Source organism: Corvus hawaiiensis, chromosome 5, assembly GCF_020740725.1.
Source record: "Corvus hawaiiensis isolate bCorHaw1 chromosome 5, bCorHaw1.pri.cur, whole genome shotgun sequence".
Taxonomy (NCBI): domain Eukaryota; kingdom Metazoa; phylum Chordata; class Aves; order Passeriformes; family Corvidae; genus Corvus; species Corvus hawaiiensis.
In genome coordinates, this window is record NC_063217.1 from 12,255,782 (window position 1) to 12,276,040 (window position 20,259).

At 41.5% G+C, this 20,259-nt stretch overlaps 1 protein-coding gene across 3 annotated transcripts in view; it reads right to left on the reverse strand.

The window, feature by feature from the left end:
• The window catches only part of TBC1D14 (TBC1 domain family member 14), a 64,940-nt gene extending 48,490 nt beyond the window's left edge, over positions 1–16,450 (reverse strand). The window contains exons 1-2 of one of the 3 annotated variants that reach the window (XM_048303357.1): positions 16,173–16,450; positions 10,001–10,745 (exon numbers count right to left, since the gene is read on the reverse strand). In XM_048303357.1, the coding sequence (XP_048159314.1) occupies positions 10,001–10,745; positions 16,173–16,215 (788 nt within the window). In that variant the 5' untranslated portion in view covers positions 16,216–16,450. Of the gene's footprint in view, positions 1–10,000; positions 10,746–15,894; positions 15,992–16,172 lie in introns of those variants that run through there. The other 2 variants (XM_048303355.1, XM_048303356.1) reach the window with 2 other exon arrangements.
• Positions 16,451–20,259: the final 3,809 nt, after the last annotated feature.

The window sequence follows — 20,259 nt, forward strand, 5'->3', positions numbered from 1 at the left end:
AATAGTCATGCAAATTAACTACGGGAAGGACTTACCAGTGTCATGAGCAGAACAGATGAAAAATAAGGACAGTGAAGAAAGTTCAAAAGGTTCAGTTTTGTAGAACAATTTTATCTTGAAAGACAATTTTTCAAATGAGTATCAGACTTGCATGTGTTCTTAAGAAGCAAGAAAGAAACAAAGTCAAAGATCATTTCAGCTGCTTCTGAAGGAAGACCCTGAAATTACCCTGATAACTCTAAACTACGCAAGGAGAGAGCACCAAGGTCTTGAGCCCCTCGGCCTATCCAAGGCTAAGTACATGCATAGACCTTAGATAAGTAAGCAGATATTAATCATAAGAACCAGGTAAATCCACACTGAGCACATAAGCACAGTAAGAAATGTCTCCACAGAAGTTATTCCACAAGGCATCCAGAAAACTACATTGAAACAAGACATTTTAAATAACATGTACCTATTAAGCAAAAAATATATTAAGATAAATTTTATTAAGTAATTGCTGCATTATCATCAAAAGTGTCCAGCCACCTGACCTTATGTGGCATTAATTCAATTAACACTATCTGCTATGGAATTCTACTATGGAATTTAGTCAAAAGGTACAACAACATTGTTTTCTTCTCATCCTCCACTGACCTTTTCTATTCTGTACTAATCATAACTTTTGCAATTTACCAATAAACAGAAGAAAGATTCTCACATCTAGATGTTCCCAACCTGCTCACTTTCCAGAGACTGAGAAAACAAATCCTGAAAAAACAGCAACATTCTATCAAAGGAATTTTTGTTACCAGATTAGTGGAGGAACAAGACTGACACGTAAATCATGGTGACTGGAGAACTGATGGACTTGAGAAGGCATTCTTGTCAGGAGACCCACCAAAGTCTCCTGAAATGCCCTAAATCTACATTCTCCAAAGGTAAAAGCCAGCAATTGGTAGTTATGACCCAGTAACACTGGTTTCTAGAAATAATTTACTAGATGTAGTGACTGCCAGTTCTTACATGCCCTTCTCTCAAACCCCAATCACCTCTAAGTCAACCTATACAACAAAACAACCAACAGACAGAACACCATTAAAAAAGTTCAAGTACTTTGGCTATGGTGAAGAACCTCCATAAACATGTCCAAAGTTATGCTTTGAATAAGATTCCAAAATTACATACAAAAGCAGGGTTTGCAGAATTTTATCTCTGGGAGATTGCCAAAGGTCGGACTAAAGGAAGAACAGTGCTTGGTTTATGGATAAACAAATCAACAGAAATAGAGCCAGACAGCCTGCAAATTTACCTACCTATGAAAGGGGTAACTAATCACAGAATTATGTTTTATAAATTCCTACCACATTTTATAAACAAAGTTTTCCAACCACTGACATTCCAGTATGTTCGGTAAGAATCAAGAACAATGACACTTCACAGGGTAACAGACACCTGCAGGTCTGGAAAAAAAATACTTCCACAGTAGAGAGAAACAGTAATACAATATAAGTTAGCACTACAGGATACCTGATAGCTTGCAATAGGGTAACTTGGAAATTTCTCTGTATTTCTGGGAAAAAGAGTAGAGTTTAATAAACTATTTTATCAAAACTACAATATTCTGCATTTATCTTTTTTCTTGCAGATTCCCCTCATTTTACAGGGGAACAAAGCAGTGCTGACTGCCCTGAGGTGTCCGAAATGTGCCAAGATAAATTGGGCAGTACCCTGTGAGTTTAGCTGTTAGGACTGCTTGCTGTAAGCCAAGAACTATTTTGCATATGGATAATGCACAGTGCTGGTCTACCATGAAAATACTGCAGAATTCTCAGAAAATGGAGTTTCAGCAAGTTAGGACTGTCATACAAAATCAACACTCAGATCCAACTTCAAACTAATATGTTAGCATCAACCAGCTATAATTAACGATCCTTTTCTAGCTGGCCAAATTCCCAGTTCTCCTCATGTTATTGGAATAAATGAAAATTCTATTCCTAAAATCTGAAAGTAGATTTCTTCATTGATTTGAAGCACTATTACCACACAAATAAAAAAACAGAACACATGAAATGTCATCCTAAGCAAAAAGCTGAAGCCGAGTAAAATGTAAGACCTTGCAACAACAGAGATTAAATATGAACTTGTTTGCATAAACATCAAAAGCAAAAAGTGAGTAAAAGCTCTGCCTGGTACCTACAAGACTATATCTGTATCCAGCATGGGGCCCATGGACTACAACAAATAAGATCAAAAACTGGAGGATGACCACTATGATGGCTGGGTGCTGAGGCCTACAACATACATGCAGGGATGCTGAGAAAGGTGTTTTTATTTAGCCTGGATGACCATCCTCAGGGATGCAATGAGGAATAAAACCCAAGAGGCGAAGCAGCAAGCTGCTGCAAGGCAAGGCAAGTTTTAAACAGATAAAAGGGGAGGGGAAAAAAAAAAAAATCACAGCGGTAGAAGATAAATCCCGAATTGTGCAGTCTAGGGAGGTTAACTCCAAGCTTGGATGTACTCACAACAACTGAACAGGGTCCCGAGCAACACGCTCTAGGGCTGAAGTTGCCCTGCACCAAGCAGGGACCTACACACAGCGCTCCAGAAATCCCTCTGACCTGAACTGCTCTGTGATTCCATACTCGTGGAAGGTTCCTGCTCACAAAGGGGAGACCAAGCACCCAGTACATGCCTTGTCCTACCTCCAGTTGTTGCCAAGTTCTTGTGTTTATTCTGTCAGCTCTAAGGTGTGAATGACCTTAATATTTACTGTAGGGTTTTTTCTTTATTATTCTTATGGTATGGCTGGAAAACTTTGGAGGCATTTAATGACTAAAAAGAGAGGCTCAACACAAATAAAGGAATGGATTCAGAAAATTCATGGTTTCCATATATAATTTCTGTTAATAAAATTCTACATAAGAAGGAAAACTTCTTCGACAGACCATCTCTTATTTGAGCCTTTTTAAATGTGTTTAAAACCGAAGTTAATATTGACTCCACCTTCTCCACAGATTATGTAACACAGGAAGTGAGACAGTATAAATAAAAACATCAAAGAGCAAAAACGATATTTATTCCATCTAATTTCACCTTGCTCACTGCATTTTTCAGGAAAAAAGAAGTCATCTGAACATTAAACAGTACTTTGATCAGATGGAGAGAGAGACAGAGTATCACACAGCAGTAATTGCACTGATACTCTCCATTCCCCATCATCTACTTCTCACAGCTCCTTTTAACAAAGGAAAACATCAGGAAAGCTCTTGCAAATCAAATGAAGATACAAAGACCATCTAACCCACCCATTCACTAAACCTTCATATAGACAATGAATCAGAATGAAAACAGACCTTAATTTCATTAATCTGAATTAGCTCCTAAAGTCTCATACACATCTCTGAGAAACGTCTGTACTTCTCATGCTTTCTATTCAAAAGCAAGTGTGCGCAGTGCTGTATTGGTTTTGCATGGCAAGGTTTCAGTAGTGGAGGGCTACAGGGGGCCTGCTGTGAGAAGCTGTCAGAGGCTTTCCCCATGTACAACAGAGCCAATGCCAGCTGGGTCCAGGACGGATCTGCTGCTGGCAAGGCTGAGTCCAACGGAGACAGCGGTAGCTCCTCTGGAATAACAGTTAAGAAGGGAAAAAACTTGCTGCACAACAGCAGCAGCAGTCAAAAAAGAGGAGTGAGACTGTGTGAGAGCACCAAGCCTGCAGACAGCAAGGTGAGTGCAGAAGGAGGGGCAGGAGGTGCTCCAGGTGCCTGAGCAGAGATTCCCCCGCAGCCCCTGGTGCAGCTCATGGTGAGGCAGCTGTGCTGTGCCCCTGCAGCCCATGGAGGTCCAGGGTGGAGCAGAGATCCACTTGCAGCCCATAAAGGACCCCATAGCAGAGCAGATGGATGTGCCTGAAGGAGACTGTGACCCTGTGAGAACAGGAGCAGGCTCCTGGCAGCACCTGTGGCCCCTTGAAATGAGGAGCCCATGCTGGAGCAGGTTTGCTGGCAGGACTTGTGACCCCACAGGGGAAGGGAGGATGCGGGGAGCATTATAGCTCAATGCTGCAAACAACATACAACACCCATCTATGCTACAGGTCACATTCACCAGCCAGTATCAGACTTCTGTAATGCTTCCCACCAGCCACTAGAAAAGAAACATACACGTTTTACCTGCTTTTAAGTAATAACTAGACCACATTAAGTCCTCACTGCACAGTTTTGTACCGTTACTAAAAAAACTCCAAAACTTAAAGTATCACTGAGCAGATTTTCATTTAGCTTCTATAATGAACAAATAACTTCAACAAACCTCTTTGTTTAAAGTCTTGTATGTGCAAAACTGTTTCCAGTTACTCAACAGCAAAACAAAGATTTTAACCTACAAAAGCAACTTCCTTTTATTCTAAAGAGCCACATCTCAAAATTTAGTGAAAAGTTTAAGGAAGAACTAAAAGAATTGTAATTGTAAAGAGTTACATTATCCCATACATAAAGGGAAAATAAGGATTGCAATTAATTTAGACAGTTTCAGTTCAACACCTAGTGGAGAACAGGCCACATGACAAAGTTCAAAACTTCATACTCTGAATAAGAGGACAGAAGTTCTGAAAACTGCATCATACAATTTTCAACCTTTATCAAAAGCAAAGGCTGTTATCTTTGTAGAATTCCAACTTTTCACCTGTGGAACACTTGCTTGGAGAGAGAATATTTATTTCAGAAAATTCTGCAGCTTTTCTTTTGTTTCACACAGAGCTGTGGTAGTAAATACAGGTGGGGAGAGGACCTTTAGTCTGTCAGTTCAAGTAGACAGAGTGGCTTTCAAATATGAACTATCCAAAATCACACTGTGCAGACTGAAGCACCCTTCAGATGAGTACAACTGAATGCCTCACAGGCTGCAGAAATACTGCCAGCATCCTCTGTTAAACAGATCCTCAGTGCCTGTGCTGCTTCCCACACCACAAAAGCATGAGCTTGTTTACCCTCCTTTCTTCCCTGACCTTTCAGCTGCCTGTTACTGACAACAATTTGCTAGAAATGCACACAGATAAAGTAGCAGGGAAGAGACGAAGGGACAGGAGGGAAGGACAAAACTGCCACCAAATTATTCTCTTCCCTCTGACAGGGCAGTGAATCCTGTGGTGCCAGGCAACTACAGCACTCGGGAGCCCAGCCCAAGGCAGGGAAGGGAAGCAGCCTGTGCTGGGTGGCCATGCAGGTTCCCTCCATCAGAGGCATGGTTTCTGGAGTCCTTCCCATCAGCTTCTGGCCAACTCCACCTGCAGCTCAGTTTGGTTTTATTCATTTGTGGTTAGAAACAGTGAAGTTACACCTGCCTCCACAGTGCATCCAGCTCTTTCTGTTCCTCCTCCTACACGCTTCAGTCCTGTTCTCAGCCTGTCTCCTCCTGAACAGCCAATACTATAAGAGGCTTCACTGAACAGAAACTTGCATGGAAGAGGAGACAACATAATATCTACTATCTTAGATCAGTCAATTGCAATTATTTTCATAATTTTTCTTCCTTCCTGTGCTCAGTGAATTCCCATTTTTGGAGACATGAAAGCAGGAAATCAACACTACAATGCTCCTTGTCATTCTACCTCCCTTTTAGCACCAAAATTAGAGAAGTACAATAAGCCGTCCTCTCATTAAAAGCATTATGAAAGGGTCCTATTCATTAACACAGATGACTGATCTACTCCATAAATGGACCTAATTCCTAAATTCAGAACCACAAATTATGTGTGACCAGTAATCTCAAAACAGGTATGTACATACGTGATATAAACAGATTAAATTCACATGATTTCAGACTTAACACTGAAAGCAGTAGCTACTATTTCAAAATTAAAGACCTTTTTCTTATCAGATTACAAGTAAGGTTGCAGCCTGGACTAGGTATGTGCTTCTATGTATGGTATAGGATGCCAATCCTGCTCCAGAAGCTTTCTCCCAGAAACGCAGAGATTCTTTGCAAATAGTACAATGTAATGTTGTTCTTAAAGCCCTTTACTTCATGTGTAGGCCCTATGCCCCTGAGAGGTTTCCTGAGATCCAAATACTTGGATCACAAACTTCTAGGAGTAGCCTGAAAAGAAAGAAGATCCAGATTCCTGAAACAGACCATATCCATGCAGTGGACTAAGTAAAGACTTACGCTGCTTGTAATCCATTCAAATGAAACAAACTGCATGGCTTATTTTTAACTGTACATAGCCCTAATCCCTTTATGGTCACACTCCGTGTAACCCTAAAAATCCTCATTCTCAGTCTCCAAAATGATAATTGAAAATGATAAATGAAAAGGGCAACTTCTGCAGTAAGATCACAACAGTTCTGATTCAGCAAAACTGTTTAAGACCCACACACTTTAAAAGTTTCAGCAGTACTGTGCAGAAGTGAAGTCCAAAGGTATAACTCATTAACTCACACTACTCTGGGTCAATAAGGCAAAGGTGCAGACAAGCCAACTACTCTTTAGTCTCCCACCCAGTTACTTGCTCACACTAGTTTTCAAACTAAGTTCCTGCATATATTCAAATAAAGGAAATTAATTCCAATTCATGCTTACGTGAAAGACCTCTGGGCTTTTAAAGCTGATACAAGTGACACTTGAAAACAACCAACATGTCAGGTTTTTTTGTCAACAGTCAGCATTACAGCTGCTTTCAGAAGCAATAATCCATTTTCATACACCAACCTGGAGCCTAATGAGAGCACTGTACCTGTGGTGCCTTAAGCTCTTTCAAGAGGAAAGCTGTGCGTAAGCAAGAAAGCGGCCTCTTTCTCACTTTGGATCTTCCTGCCCACACCCAAAGATGCACCCAACAGCCTGAGGAAACAACCAGACCTTTTGGATACTCAAACTGCTGAAGAAACAAACTGAGCCAGAGAAACTGTCTTCACCACAGTGCTCAGGAAGGCAAGGCAGGAGCACTTCACTCTCAAGTGATCTTGAAGATGCGAGGACTGAAGGAAATGAGCCAACAGGTCATTTCATCATCCTTTTCTTTGATATCTTCTACAAATAGTTTTGTAAATGCAGTCTCAAACCAACACTTCATAACACACCACAGAACTGACACAGAACATGCAACCTTGTGCACAGTACTCATGCACACGTGCATATAGTCTCAAAAGGAAAAATAAATGTAGAGAGTGCCAAAAAATAACTATATTCTAAAGCAAGTACTTCTGTAACCATTTTCTTGATACCGCAGAAGATTTACCCCTAACTGATATGTAAGTAGCTTAAGCACATGTGACCAAGCACTGAAGGCATCTAATTATTGTCAGTATTATCTCTACAGGCAGCCACAAATCTTAACTGACATGTCAAGGCCAAATTTACTCTCGACAAGATCAGAGAAACTAACATATCCTCAGAGGCCAGGCGGGGTTCCATACAAGCACAAGTGCCATTTCAAGAAGCAAGGTTTCTCCCTTTTACCAAATACCAATAACCTGTGCAAAAAATTAAGCTGACTCATCTTCGCTCTCAGTGGTTCAAACCTGTATCCTATTACCCAGAGAAGCCCTCAAAGAGCTAAACATGCAGATTAAGGCCGAGTCCCTGCACTGCAGCCTTACACCATGACCACTGGGCTGCTGGAAGGCTGTGTACAAAGCACTCAGGATTCATTCTTCCATGTTGCACACAAGTGTGACAGCCACTGACCAAACCCAAGGCAATTTGACTTTCTCCTGCCATTATTCACCCTTGGCTCTCTAAAGTGAAATTTATGCACTTAACCTGCGAGACTGAATCTCAACTGAAACTCCTTTCAGCACAGAGTGCAATGCTAAGAACACACTCCTTTCTAGGACTTTGTTTATACCCACCACTGCAGCACTTGCAACAAACTGCTTTAGAAAGCTCCCTCTCAGCAAGCTGGTCCTTAGCAATACTAAACAAAACACCTCCTCTTCATCTCACACTGCACACAAACCCCAGTGCAGAGCACAGGGTGAGCTGGGTAGGAAGGCCTCTAGAAAGCAGCTACTTTCAAACAATACACTGCAAGGCCCAGGTTCATTTACTTCAGTACTGGTTTAAGCCCTGGGAATCCAAGGAGCCCACAGGAACTCCAGGGAACAGGGAGTTTTCAACCCCATGGATGGCAGATTACAAATACCAACAAAAACTAGCAACAGCATGTTTTGAACCTTAACAATGCTGACAGCATAAATATAGATAGTACTCTGTGGCACAGAACAACCTCCAAGGCTCCCTGCTTGTTCAATACCTTGTGAAACTCACCACCAGGCCTCATGACATGAAACAGATGCATAAAACATGGGGGTGTGGTGTGCAAGTACAGACAAAAAGTGGGCAGCTCTTGTTTCCAAAACAGAACAGGAAGTGGATGCCAAAGAGAAGAATATTCAAGGTCAAGTTACAGACTGAGCACCTGGAACTTCAAAGCCGATCACCTAGTTTGAACTTAATCCTCATATTCTTACAATGACATCACCCAATGACCAAGATTATCTGTTCTCCATTTAAAAGGCAATAATGACAGCCTTTGTTTCCTGGCATTCAATGTACCTGCAAAGATTCAGGTTAAAAAGCTCAGTCTGGTGAGTACTACAGTTTCTGTAACACTGGTAAAACCTCCACAGACTACAGTGGAACAGAATTTGGACAGATGGCTTTGCTTTGTTGGATAAGAAAAGTTGAGAGGTGGTTAAGCATCCTACTCTGAGCAGGGTCTAAATGTGCCTGTTCCACTGTGCTCCCTCCAAGGCTGAAGGACAGCATTTGTTTGAGTTAGCAGTTGTACTACCAGAATGGGTAACAAAAGTTCATGCTTTGAAGTGCCAAGAAGCCTCCTGCTTTAGAATTAAGTCTGGTTCCATGGCAACAAACAGACAAGGGTCCACAAAAGCATCAGCACCTCAAACACGACTGATGACTGGAGCTCTGCTGCACAGTACTTTAACCTAAGAATAAAAATCAACAAAGGCTTCAGCCAGTTTAGTAGGTCTAAATAAACTGATTCTCTTAAGCTTTGCAAATAAGGCAGCCTTTCAAAGAATGATGTTTGCCAATTCTTGATGCATTTTATTAGCCTACTTGTCTCACGCAAAAAAAAATTACATGAGGAAAAATAGATTAGCTGAAGCCATGTACAAAACAGGTTATATACAGCCAACTCTGCTCGATGTCTAAAATGTCTTTCTAGAACAATTTCTCTAAAATATATCACACTTCAAATATCATAACTTAGGAGACATTATGAAGCCCTTACATAACTTCAAAAAAAAAGAACCCACCAGCAAACAACTCAAGCCCCCAGAAACCAATTAGTCCTTTTTCCCATTCCCCACTTCCCTGGGGGAACCTTATCCTTCATACAAGGGCCACATTTAGAAACTGCTTTGGGTGGCCAATGCTATCATTTCAACAAGTGGGTGACACAATGTCAGATGTTTTCATTCCATACAAAAATTAAGGAAAAGGCTATTAAAAAAAACAGTAACTGAGATTTGGAAACATAAGAGTAATCACACCAAGTGTTTGTAAAGTATTTGTATTTTAAGCTTCATACCCTTAGAATGATCAATAAAATATCCCATGACTACTAAACTATTTATGAATCCTCAGCTGTCAAAGCTCTTTAATACAGGTATGGATCCTACCTATAATCATCTATTTATGTGACACAAGATTAAGGACCTTGGCCAAAATCACAAGAGATACCACTGGAGAAGCCACTGTTCAGAAGAAAAAAAGACCTTGTTCAGAAATCCTTTTACTGCAATGTAGAAGGACTCTTCCAAGATTTAAGATGCTTCCATACATCATAAACATAATATAGAATAGGATGCAGAGCCTTAGTCCCCAGCAATATTTGCCTATTTACTCATAACAGAAAAAATATGTTAATACCAATCTACATTAAAACAGCAATCTATTACATCTTTCAAAGCACAATATCAAACAAGACCTTTCTCCTAAGATCTTACACAATCTGTTAAAATATATTTTATGGAAACATTACCTGGCAAAGAAGTTTGTAAAAGGTCCCAGTATTTTCCGTTTACTGTCCACATCTGTCTCGTGACAATACTGCTGCTGGCTCTGGTCATTGCTCTCTTTAGTGGAATTCAGGGTAACATCCGAAAAGTGCGCCTCGTCAGTCTCGAGATCCACTATTGCACTTGAACTGCTTGTGACCACAAAGTCCAAAATGTCTTCATTGCTAACTGATAAAGTTGTTGACAGTTCTGTGCTAAGACTAGACACACTACAAACAGAGATATCATCACTTCGATTTAGAGTTTTTGAGGTTGGACTATAAAGTTTGACAGTGTCATACCCAGTTCTTGGGAAAGTCGAGGATTTTCGCACAGCGTGGTCATGCTCAGCAGTCAGTGAATGTGGAGGCACATATGGTGGCAGTGCACAAGCACTCTGAAAAGCCCTGTCAGGCACGAGTTCAGGTTCTGATTGCTTTCTCTTCACATTCAACACACTGCAGTGAACAGGCTCTGGATTTCCTATTTCTAGAGTTGGAATACCAGAATCCACTGATTTAAGGCTATGACAATCTTCTAAAGCACTGGACAGCTGGCCAGGTCCATATTCAGGCAATGAGAGATGTCTCAGGGTCCCAGAATTCAAGTTTTGAAGGCCCTGGATACTGCTGCCCACTCTTGAATCCAGAATTCCCACGAAGGTCAAACCATTTAAAGAGTTTAAAGAGTTGGATAAATTTGCATCGGTTGTCTTGGCCCAGCTGGTAACTGGTTAAAAAGAAAGAAAAGATTATGAGTTTGCTGGAGCGTTGTGGTTTGTTCTCGACTGTTTGTTTGGTAGGGTTGGTTTTTTTTCCATGGTCGTTTCTTGGTTTTGTTTCTTGGTTTGTTTTTTTAATACACTCAGTCCTGTCCTAATTTAGGCTTTTAATTAAAAATTATTTGTCTTCTCTTGCACATGATTACCATCCCTTCCCCCAGCCTGAACAACCAGGACAATGGCAACTTAAATTAGGCTTCTAGAAAATGTCAAGCATGAAAAGCTTTTCATAAGCAGTTTGTGTGCCCACATTTGCTTCTTACACATCTCCTAAGAGCAAAACTACATACTATAAAACCTGCAGTATTTTAAGGTTCCCTGCCAATACTGAGACAAATATATGAATTTTTTTTAATACAGTCATAAATTCATATTTGCTGATGTCAGAGGGCTACAAAACTTGTTTCCATACACTTAGACCAGATTCAGAAGTGTTCATTTAAACAGAATTTCTCAGTATTCTTGGAAACCATAAAACTGATAACAAATTCGTCACAAAAGAGAATCCATAATGTATCATTGTTGCATTAAGCAAGAGATGCAAAATCTGAACATCTATAAAGCTATCCATATAGTCAATGTTTTGACAACACACATGAAGCACTTCATCAGTGCATATACAGTAACAATGACATTTGCAAATACGTATTATTTACTGCACTCAGGGACTGTGATCCTTCATCTTTGCAATATCCATGCAGGCTGTCACCCCAGGGGCTCCCAGCAGGTCAGTTAATCCAGTCAGTGCCCCACTTCCAGTCAGAATCTGAATGGCCTGCAAAGTAAGGGCTGTCAAATAGGAGCTACAGGTTGGATGCACCAAACTCATTGGCAACTTTCACACACCTGGAACACCATCAGGAATACTACCCTGGCTTCCAGAACTGCTACTGACCCTTTAAACATTACATGATTATTAATACGACATTACACAGATCTTCTCTTTCCATACGAGTAGTTAAATTGTCTACAGCTCTTCTGAAGTTTGCAATGCAATTACTCTGCAGCAGTTGGCAGAACAAATATGCACATATTGCTTCAAGTTCTTCCCTCTGAAACACTCTGGGATAAGTGTGAATGAATGAAGAACACTCCTTCCATCTTGCAAACAGACTGCTTTCTAGACAGATTTTTTCTTCAGTTCCTGAAGCCTGGTCTCCTGCTTCTGCTCTCCTACTCTCTCTCAGGAGTAGCACTTAATTAAAGGTGCCAGTTGTTCTCTAGGTCATCCCCACATTCTATTTTTAAAAAACAAATACAAACATACCCCAAAAGAAACCCCAAACTTCTCAATTTCAAACAGCAGTGAAAACTGCTATCTCACAGCAGTTCTAAACCCCTGGTTAACATCACCTAAGCCCTGCCAAACACCAGGGTTTCACACACAGTACATTCTTAGATCTGAGGACATCAATACACTTTGGCATTGTGATACCAACAGGCAGCGAGTGAGAGAAAATTCATTTCAAACATATCTCACTGGTCCAAACAGAAGGTTTTTTTCCACAAGTTTTCAGTCATGTGGAAAGTTCAGGAATCCAACTGTACTTTGTATGCTATACTAAATCTTTAACTTACTACCCCAATGGTATTCACTTGCAGATATGACACTCCAGTTCAATCCACTCCTAAGCACAGACAAAAGTCAAGGAGAAACAACCCTGGATATTTCATCTTTCAGACTTCTTCAGAACTTTTTAACAGCCAACTATATGCTACCCATCCAAATCAATCAATGCACCAATTGCCTAATCTTCTGGGTAAGCAAGGTTTCAAGCGTATTGTTTTGACTAAAAAGCTTGTGAAGATGTACACTGTCCTTAAAGAGTTGCTATAGCAACTTTTTTTTTTCATATTACCATGGTTTGAAAAGTTTACATCCCCTGCAATTAAAATGATGTCTTGAAATAGCTGGCACACCAACCATGTACATTATGAATTCTCTATTCACTAAATTAAAATTGCAAGGGCCAGCAAAAAAACAAGCAACCCTAAATAGCAACCCTTGAATGCAGGCAACAAACTACACTCAAGAAGTCAACAATGATAGTTGAAGTATACAAATAAGACATAACATGGAGCATTAGGTATAATTACTGTTGTATACTGGGATCGCCTATTCTCAGACCTTCTTGCTTGAATTCACTTGTTTTTCTAATGTAAGTCTGACTGTTTTCTTCTCCCTGTGCTCACCTTTATCCCTTCATATACATTACATTGCTCTTTAAATACACAGCTCACCCAGCCCCAATGTTACGCTACAGCATATATAGATACACACTTCAGAACAGTATAACCAAGGTGTTTGACATAAAAGAATTCAAACTTATAAATGCATTTAGAAAGTGCAGTCCAGAAATCAAAACACAGAAATGTAATCTGCCAGGAACAGCTTTGATGATGGTTGGGTAAACAGTACAAGCATGTTCCTGTAATGAATTCCTCCCATGACTGCCTTCACTTCTGCTCAATGATTTTCCCAAGTAGCAGCCAGTCCTTAGTTTAATTGCACTGCTCTTCTCAACCAAGCTTACAAATAGTAAGCATTCAAGTGACCTTGGCAGAGGCAGTAACCACAGCAGCTCCAGAGGCCAAATATTATAAACAAAAGAGTTTAAAAAAAAGGTGAAAATAAAATTCCACGCTGGCTTCTGAAGCTATTTTAACTTGGCTTGTATTTTTTCAAGCAATAAATTTAACAGGAAGAGATCCTTTAAACGGGCAACCAGCAAATGCAGAAGTATACAACACTACAGCTTGCTGGAGCAAATTACGCAACATCAAGCGACAAAGGTTTTACACAGTTCAGCGAAACTGTGGGAGGCTTTGAAGTGTACCCGTCAAAGGCTTTAAATGAAAACTTGAGATGCAATCAGCTGTCAAGGATACACATGAGAACTCCTTGATTCATTCTGCGTTAGGTTGTTGTAGGATTGTTTTTAAGGATGAAGTGATATTTATACTCTGTTTTATCTGCCTCACTGGTAAGTGCAAAATCTGACAATTGATGTCAAATATTCTGTCGTGCTCCAATGCCAGCTTCTTTCCATAAAGCATTTATTAACATAACAATGTTGAAACATTATCATCTGAGTATAATAAACTATTGAGAAATAGCATGCAATTTTGTCAGCACAACATTAATAATCCCCATTGTTTATTTAAATATATTATGATCTAAATAAAATCGATATTTGTAAAGTCTTAACACGTATGTCTTATAGAGAACATGATCTCATAAGAGTGAGCATTCCACGAGAGGTAACAAGGTGAAGGGAGTTAGGAAAATACAGCCAAGGTCACAAGTGGTGATGAGAGAGCAGGTAGATATTATTTACTCATTAACACTTCCAACTTAAGTGCTAAGGACAAAGACAGTTTTGTAGCCAGGTTCAAAATTAACATCAGGACACAACTATTCACACAAAGGGCAGCTAAACTGTGCAACTCCTTGTCACAGAACACCATGGATGCCAGAAATTTACATGTAAGCTTGGGAATAAAAATCCACTGATGATTCCTAAACAAAAAGAAACTCAGAAAGTCTCTAAATTGCAAGTGTCAGAACTTCATGAAAACATCAACATACATTAGTTCTGCTTTCAGGCCCTCTCCTGGGTAATTTTTTCTCTGACAGGTGGAGTTTTTATCTTTCTCAGTAGGGCTGTCCATAGGGCCCTCACATTCCCCAAATTCTGATCACAGCATGTAAGAAGGCATGCTCTGACAATAACCAGAGGCTTTAAAACAGATTTTGGCTTTGCATACCACTCAGCCACACAGAGGGAACAAGTCATATTTGATTAGAATTTCTAAGATTTACAATAAAATGGCTTTTTAACCATTTTGATAAAAAAGTTAAAGAAAGATAACAGCAATGCGAAATCATTAGAGTAAAACAAAAACAGAAAGATGCCAACTCAAGGCCCATTATTCCAAGTTTGTTATGAGTTATGATACAATTCAGGCAAGCAACAAGACTAAGACAACAATTTGCAAAACAGGCTTTATATTTTCTTGCCTCACAGGAATGAGAAGGGGAATGGTTACACATACTGCTCAGTTCTCAAACAGTTAACATCACAATTTATATCACACACCTCATCTCTACAACACTTAACTTCTGCCAGCATTTTTTCTTAAGTCTTTAAGAACAAAGAATTTCTTAAATTACAAAGTTGCAACTTTTTTTTTTCCTCCTAAAATAATTTTTTTTCAAATTAATGGTTTATATTCTCCATGCGTTTAACAATATTTTTGTTGCATGCACCAAGAAACACATTGGTGTTATCAAGTGCAGCTTTGGGTGACCTTGGTGCACAAGAGCATCAAACTCAGTTTTATTAAAGATTTCTTGGTCCCGTTTGTTTACATGCCCGTTCCAACAGCCACAGCATTGCCAAGAGTGAAGAACTCCTGAAGCTACAAAAAGTCTGCCTTTAAACAAAACATAAGATACAGCAATCAAGGCTACCTTTGTAAGTACGGCTGAAACTTTACTGAAATAAAAGAAACCAGTGGGGAATTTTTTTTTTTTTTAATTAAGATGATTGTTATCTAACTCTCAGCTGGTGACCTTTTAGAAAGGCCCTTTAGAGCTTTACAAATCTGGCTTCTGAGTGGAGTGCTCGGAGAGCAATCATAAGTAAGCCATTCACTGCTTTTCGACTGTTTTTGCTCCGTCAGGCAGGCAATACAAACAAGTTACAGTGCTCTGCTAAAGCCTCTGCTCCAGAAGCGGTTTACACTGCTTTTTCTCTCCCCACACCATTATTACTTAAAACTCTGTGAACCACACTAAATTAGCAGCAGCGTCAGGAGAACTTCAGCTATCGTGAGATGTAGTTTTGTTTGGTCTTTGGGAATTGCCTGGGAGAGTTCGACTAGAACAGAAACAGCGAGATGAAAGTTTCTTCCTTCTCACGGGCTGAGCCCGACTCGCTCTGCGAAGGTTTCCGAGCTGGCGGCCTTCGCTTACAAAACAACCTAAAGAAACTGAAACAAAAAACAAAACAAAACCAGAAAAAAAAAAAAAAAAAAAAAAAAAAAAAAAAAAAAAAAAAGCCAAGACCAAAGCCTTGAGGAAGCAGCGCTCACTCTTTTCCGCGGTCTTTAACCCACTCGGTGAACACTCCGACGGCTCAGCCCACCTGCTCCTCTTAACTTTTAAGGTGGCCATAGCCGGGCAAGTCAGCAGCCGCAGCCAGCGCGGCCCCGGCGAGCCCCTCGGCGCTGAGGCTGCTCCCGCCGGCCCGGCACGCCCCCGGGCTCTGCCCCTCACACCAACAGGTACCACCAACACCCCCAGCCCCGGCCCCGGCAGGGCTGCGCCGCCGCCCGGGCGGGAAGAGCCCCGAGGAGCCCAGACACCTCACCGGGGTAGCGCTGCCCTCCGTCGCTCTCGTCACGCTGGGCCATGCCCGACCCGCCCCACAGCCGCTGCTGCGGGACTAGGAAGCGGCCGGCGGCTGCGGCGGGCGGTCCATATCGCCGCTCTCCGGTCCCCGCGGAGCAGCGCCAGGTTCAGCGCGGCTGAGGCGGAGCAGCCACCCCTTGCCGGGCGCCCCCTTGACGCGGCACGAGGCCTCCCATGGCGCCGGCGGCGCACACCTGGCTGCGGGACAGGTGCCGGGCTCCTCCGCCGATGCTCCAGCCCCCGCGGTTCAGGCTCCTCCCGCGTCGCTGCCCCGGCCCGGCGCGGCGGGGGAAGCACCGCCCGCCGGGGAAGGGAACGCCTGCGCGGAGGGGAGCGAGGGGCGGCCGCTGGGCGCCATTTTAAATGGCCTCGGTGCCCACGGAGCGGCGACTGTGGTGCCTGCTCAGCCCCGGAGAGGCGGCGCCTCGGGAGTGGGGCTGTGGCTGAGGGTGCTGGTTCCGAGCAGCCCCTGGACGGGAGGGAAGCGGGGCTGTGGCTGAGGGCGCTCATTCCGAGGAGGAGCCCCGCGCCCGGCGGGAGCCGCTCTTTGGCTGCCGGGCCGGCGGGCGGCCCTGTCCGTCCCCGGGGGAAGCAGGTGGGCAGGCGGGCTGTACTCCTGTTGCCGCCTGCGTTTAGGAGGAAAACTAAATTCAGCGGTTTTACAAATGTGGGCTGCGGAACGGGTGGAGGCATCAAGTGCAGGTGTGTCCTTAGCTCTGTGGAACTTCGGCGTTACGCTCTGTAATGCCAAAAGTGGAGGCTCTGTGGTAATTTTTTGTATGTTTATCTTTCCATTCTCTTCACCCTCCGTCTCAAAGTGCACCCTTTTGCCGTTCACATGGACTGCTTTACACCTGCACTGAAATTCCGAGCAGTCAGCACCTGACAGGAACAGATCTGTCATGTTTCCTTATCGTCTGTGAAACTCGGCACTCCCTTTTTTTTCTGCAAAGGTCATATGTTTCGCACCTAGACTCGGTGATCATGTCTCTAGAACGGTGGTGAAATAAAGCTGTCCCCCATCTGAACCGAGGTTGTAAGTACTCTCGTCACCTCACACCTCTCATGTCTACACTGAAGCTGGAAGTGTGAGGGTAGCAAACGCAGAAATATCTGAACTTGTGTTGGTGTAACTAGTTCGGTATCAAGCAGTGCAAACCCAGGATTATTCAAGCTTTGATATGGGCAGGTTACCCATGAATGAATTGTGAGAGGCTAAGGTAAACCTGTACAGAAGTACTTGCCACCATGACCCTGTTGACACCAATTCCCTACTGTAAAGGTAAGAATTAGGTAATTATGAAACTGCTCTGAAAATCTACCATCAGTCAAAAATTACACCTCTGCAGATAGTTTGTTTCTGTGACTGGATCAGTCCTTAGTCTGCTGTATTTCTAAGATGGGTATCATAGATTTAAGATTTGCACTAATTTCTCCATATCATCTTTTGAAAAGCACTACTATATCTGTAAGATAGCTTCCATATTAAATGTAAATAAATAAAAGCAAACCAATTTTGAGGCACTATAAACTTGTTCATATGGAAAAAGATTTTTGGAGCATATACTGTCACTAATTCCTTTTTCAGTATTGATATTTTTCCTTCTGTTTTTGAGAGTGGGAATCAATTCTTTTGTTGGAGCAATCAGAAGAGAATACTGTTATCATGGTATGTCATTGTACCTGGGTCAGTTTTTTGGTTCCCAGGGTAAATAACAGAAGGGAAACACACAGTCAGGAATTCTCTTAAGTAAGCAAGTGCCTGCACAGGAAATAATGATACTCCCAGCTTCGTAACATAATTTAGGCTGAAGAAACGATTAGAAAAAGCTGCTACAGAAAATCTTTCAGCAGTATCTCAGCATACAGAAAGTCACAGAAAATTACAGCCTAGTCAATATAAAAAAACCCCTCTATTGCACGTGAATGGCTGTATAACTCAATAGGAAAGGGGAAGAAGCATTTCTGGTTGTCATGAGCTATTACCAAACAGTGTTTTGCATTAGCAGTCAGTATCAGTTCCGTTCATACCCCCTCCATCGCAGAGAAGGTAGTTTCTGTCTGCAAATGTTGTGTATTATTACTCCTCTGCATGGGGAAAAGCTGAAGGGCTCACATTGCGACTACATAGTGTCACACCACTAGCTCTAATGAAGTGTGGCATGTGCTAATTCCTAAAAGGAAACAGAACAGGTACTGCCAGGTACAGGAAGTATAAAAGCATAACTCAGTGCAAAGGGGACCTTTAGCACCTTTTTGCAGCAACTGTGCAAAATTTAAAGTTCACACAGGAGGGCACACAGAAATCAAGTCTTCCTGTTTAAACACATGGGTTGTAAATAAATCCTCAGGAGCATGATAAGAAGTTAGTTATCAGTCTTCTGCCACTGATTCAGGGTCAAGTAAACCTGTAGAACACTTAATTTTATAAAAATTCTTGGGATAAAATCTTGTTTTGTTTAAGTGTCTTGCCTGCAGCTGTTGCATAGAAATGAAACACTGCATAGAGCAGCCTCAAACTGGCAACTGATGTTCACCTAGTGGGCAAGAAGCTTCTACATGTCTAATAATAGACTGGTGCTAGAGAATTTATAGTTCAAAAGTGCTGTCATACAGACATATGCCAGCAGAGTTCGATATGCCAGTTTTATGGTTATTCTGCAAGAAAGCATGAAGAGTTTGTGCTCTGTTCTGTCTCAGTGATTTCTCCAAAAAATACTATATATGATAAAAGTACACCAAATACCAGTCCTTCCTCTGTTTCATTAGAGCCAAAAAACAAAAATGCAAGTTTCTGTCATACTTCTTATGCCTGTAGATGTGAGAAAATATTCTCTGCTTAGGCTTTCAGTTCTGTTTTGAAGCTTCAGCAATTTTGTAATTGATACAGCTTCAAATTTATTTAAGAGCTAGATGAGAACATCTAGATTGAATTTTCATCACAAGCCAACTGTGATGCAAGCAGCTTTCAGAGCCAGCCAAACCGAGCTTCATTTGAATCTGCTGTGCAGGTCTTGGAAGTCAGTAATCCTCTGTCATAAGGCAGAGGACATTTTAATATATTTTTTTCTCTAGTTAACCAAAGATTTGCATATTGTGAAAGTACAACAGTTGTGCATCAATGAATGTGAGCTGACCAACAGCTCCTGCCTCCACTTGCCATCACTGTGATTTAAGGCAGTTTTAGCTCACCTAAGCCAGAGTGCAAGGGTACCAAGTGTGGCAGTGCTGGATACTCTGAGTTATCATCCATCATGCCACGAGTCAGAGAAGTTCTCTCTTGAAAGCAGATGTTAGCACAGAGATGAGATGAGATGAGATATTGCTCCTTTTCCTCCTTGCTTTACAGAATTATCTGCAGGCACAGGGAAGTAACTCGTGCATGTTATATGGCACAAGAAAAGGGAACAATGAATAAATTCAGGTTTCTACTTACTCATAGCAATGAAAAAGGTAATAATTCTGTGAAGAATGTCAATACCTTGGAAGCAAATGGTGATGCTTTTGAGAAATGAGTATTATGCTCTTCCACTTCAGATTCATCAGAAATTAATTTTGTTCACACAAAACTATTTCTGCTTGTCTGTATTGATAGCAGTCCATTTCCAGCATGGCCACCATTCACAGGGGTGTTCCTACTAGCAGTGGAGTATCTGTACACCAGGCCATTTTAATAGGTTTGGGATGAATCAGGAACAGCTGGAGAATGTGCCATTTGATCATCCCAAAAGGCTGCCTCTTCCTATAGGAACTTAGACCTGATAAAGGATGAGGAAGCTTAGTCTATAGCTTTTAACCCTTTTGTTACCACTGGGTAAGAATAGACTGAGATGGTTATCCTCCACAAGATAGCAAGAAAATGAAGAGCAGGAAAGGCAGGGGAAGAGTGTGTGAGATTTTCCAGCATGTTTGAACAGATATTACTGAAACAGGATGCATGACAGGATTGTTCCTATCGCTGTCTACAAGCTGTTTAGGAAAGACAAAATGAGTAATAAGGTGTAAGGAGTAAAACTATATTAACTAAAAGTATTGCTCCTTGTATA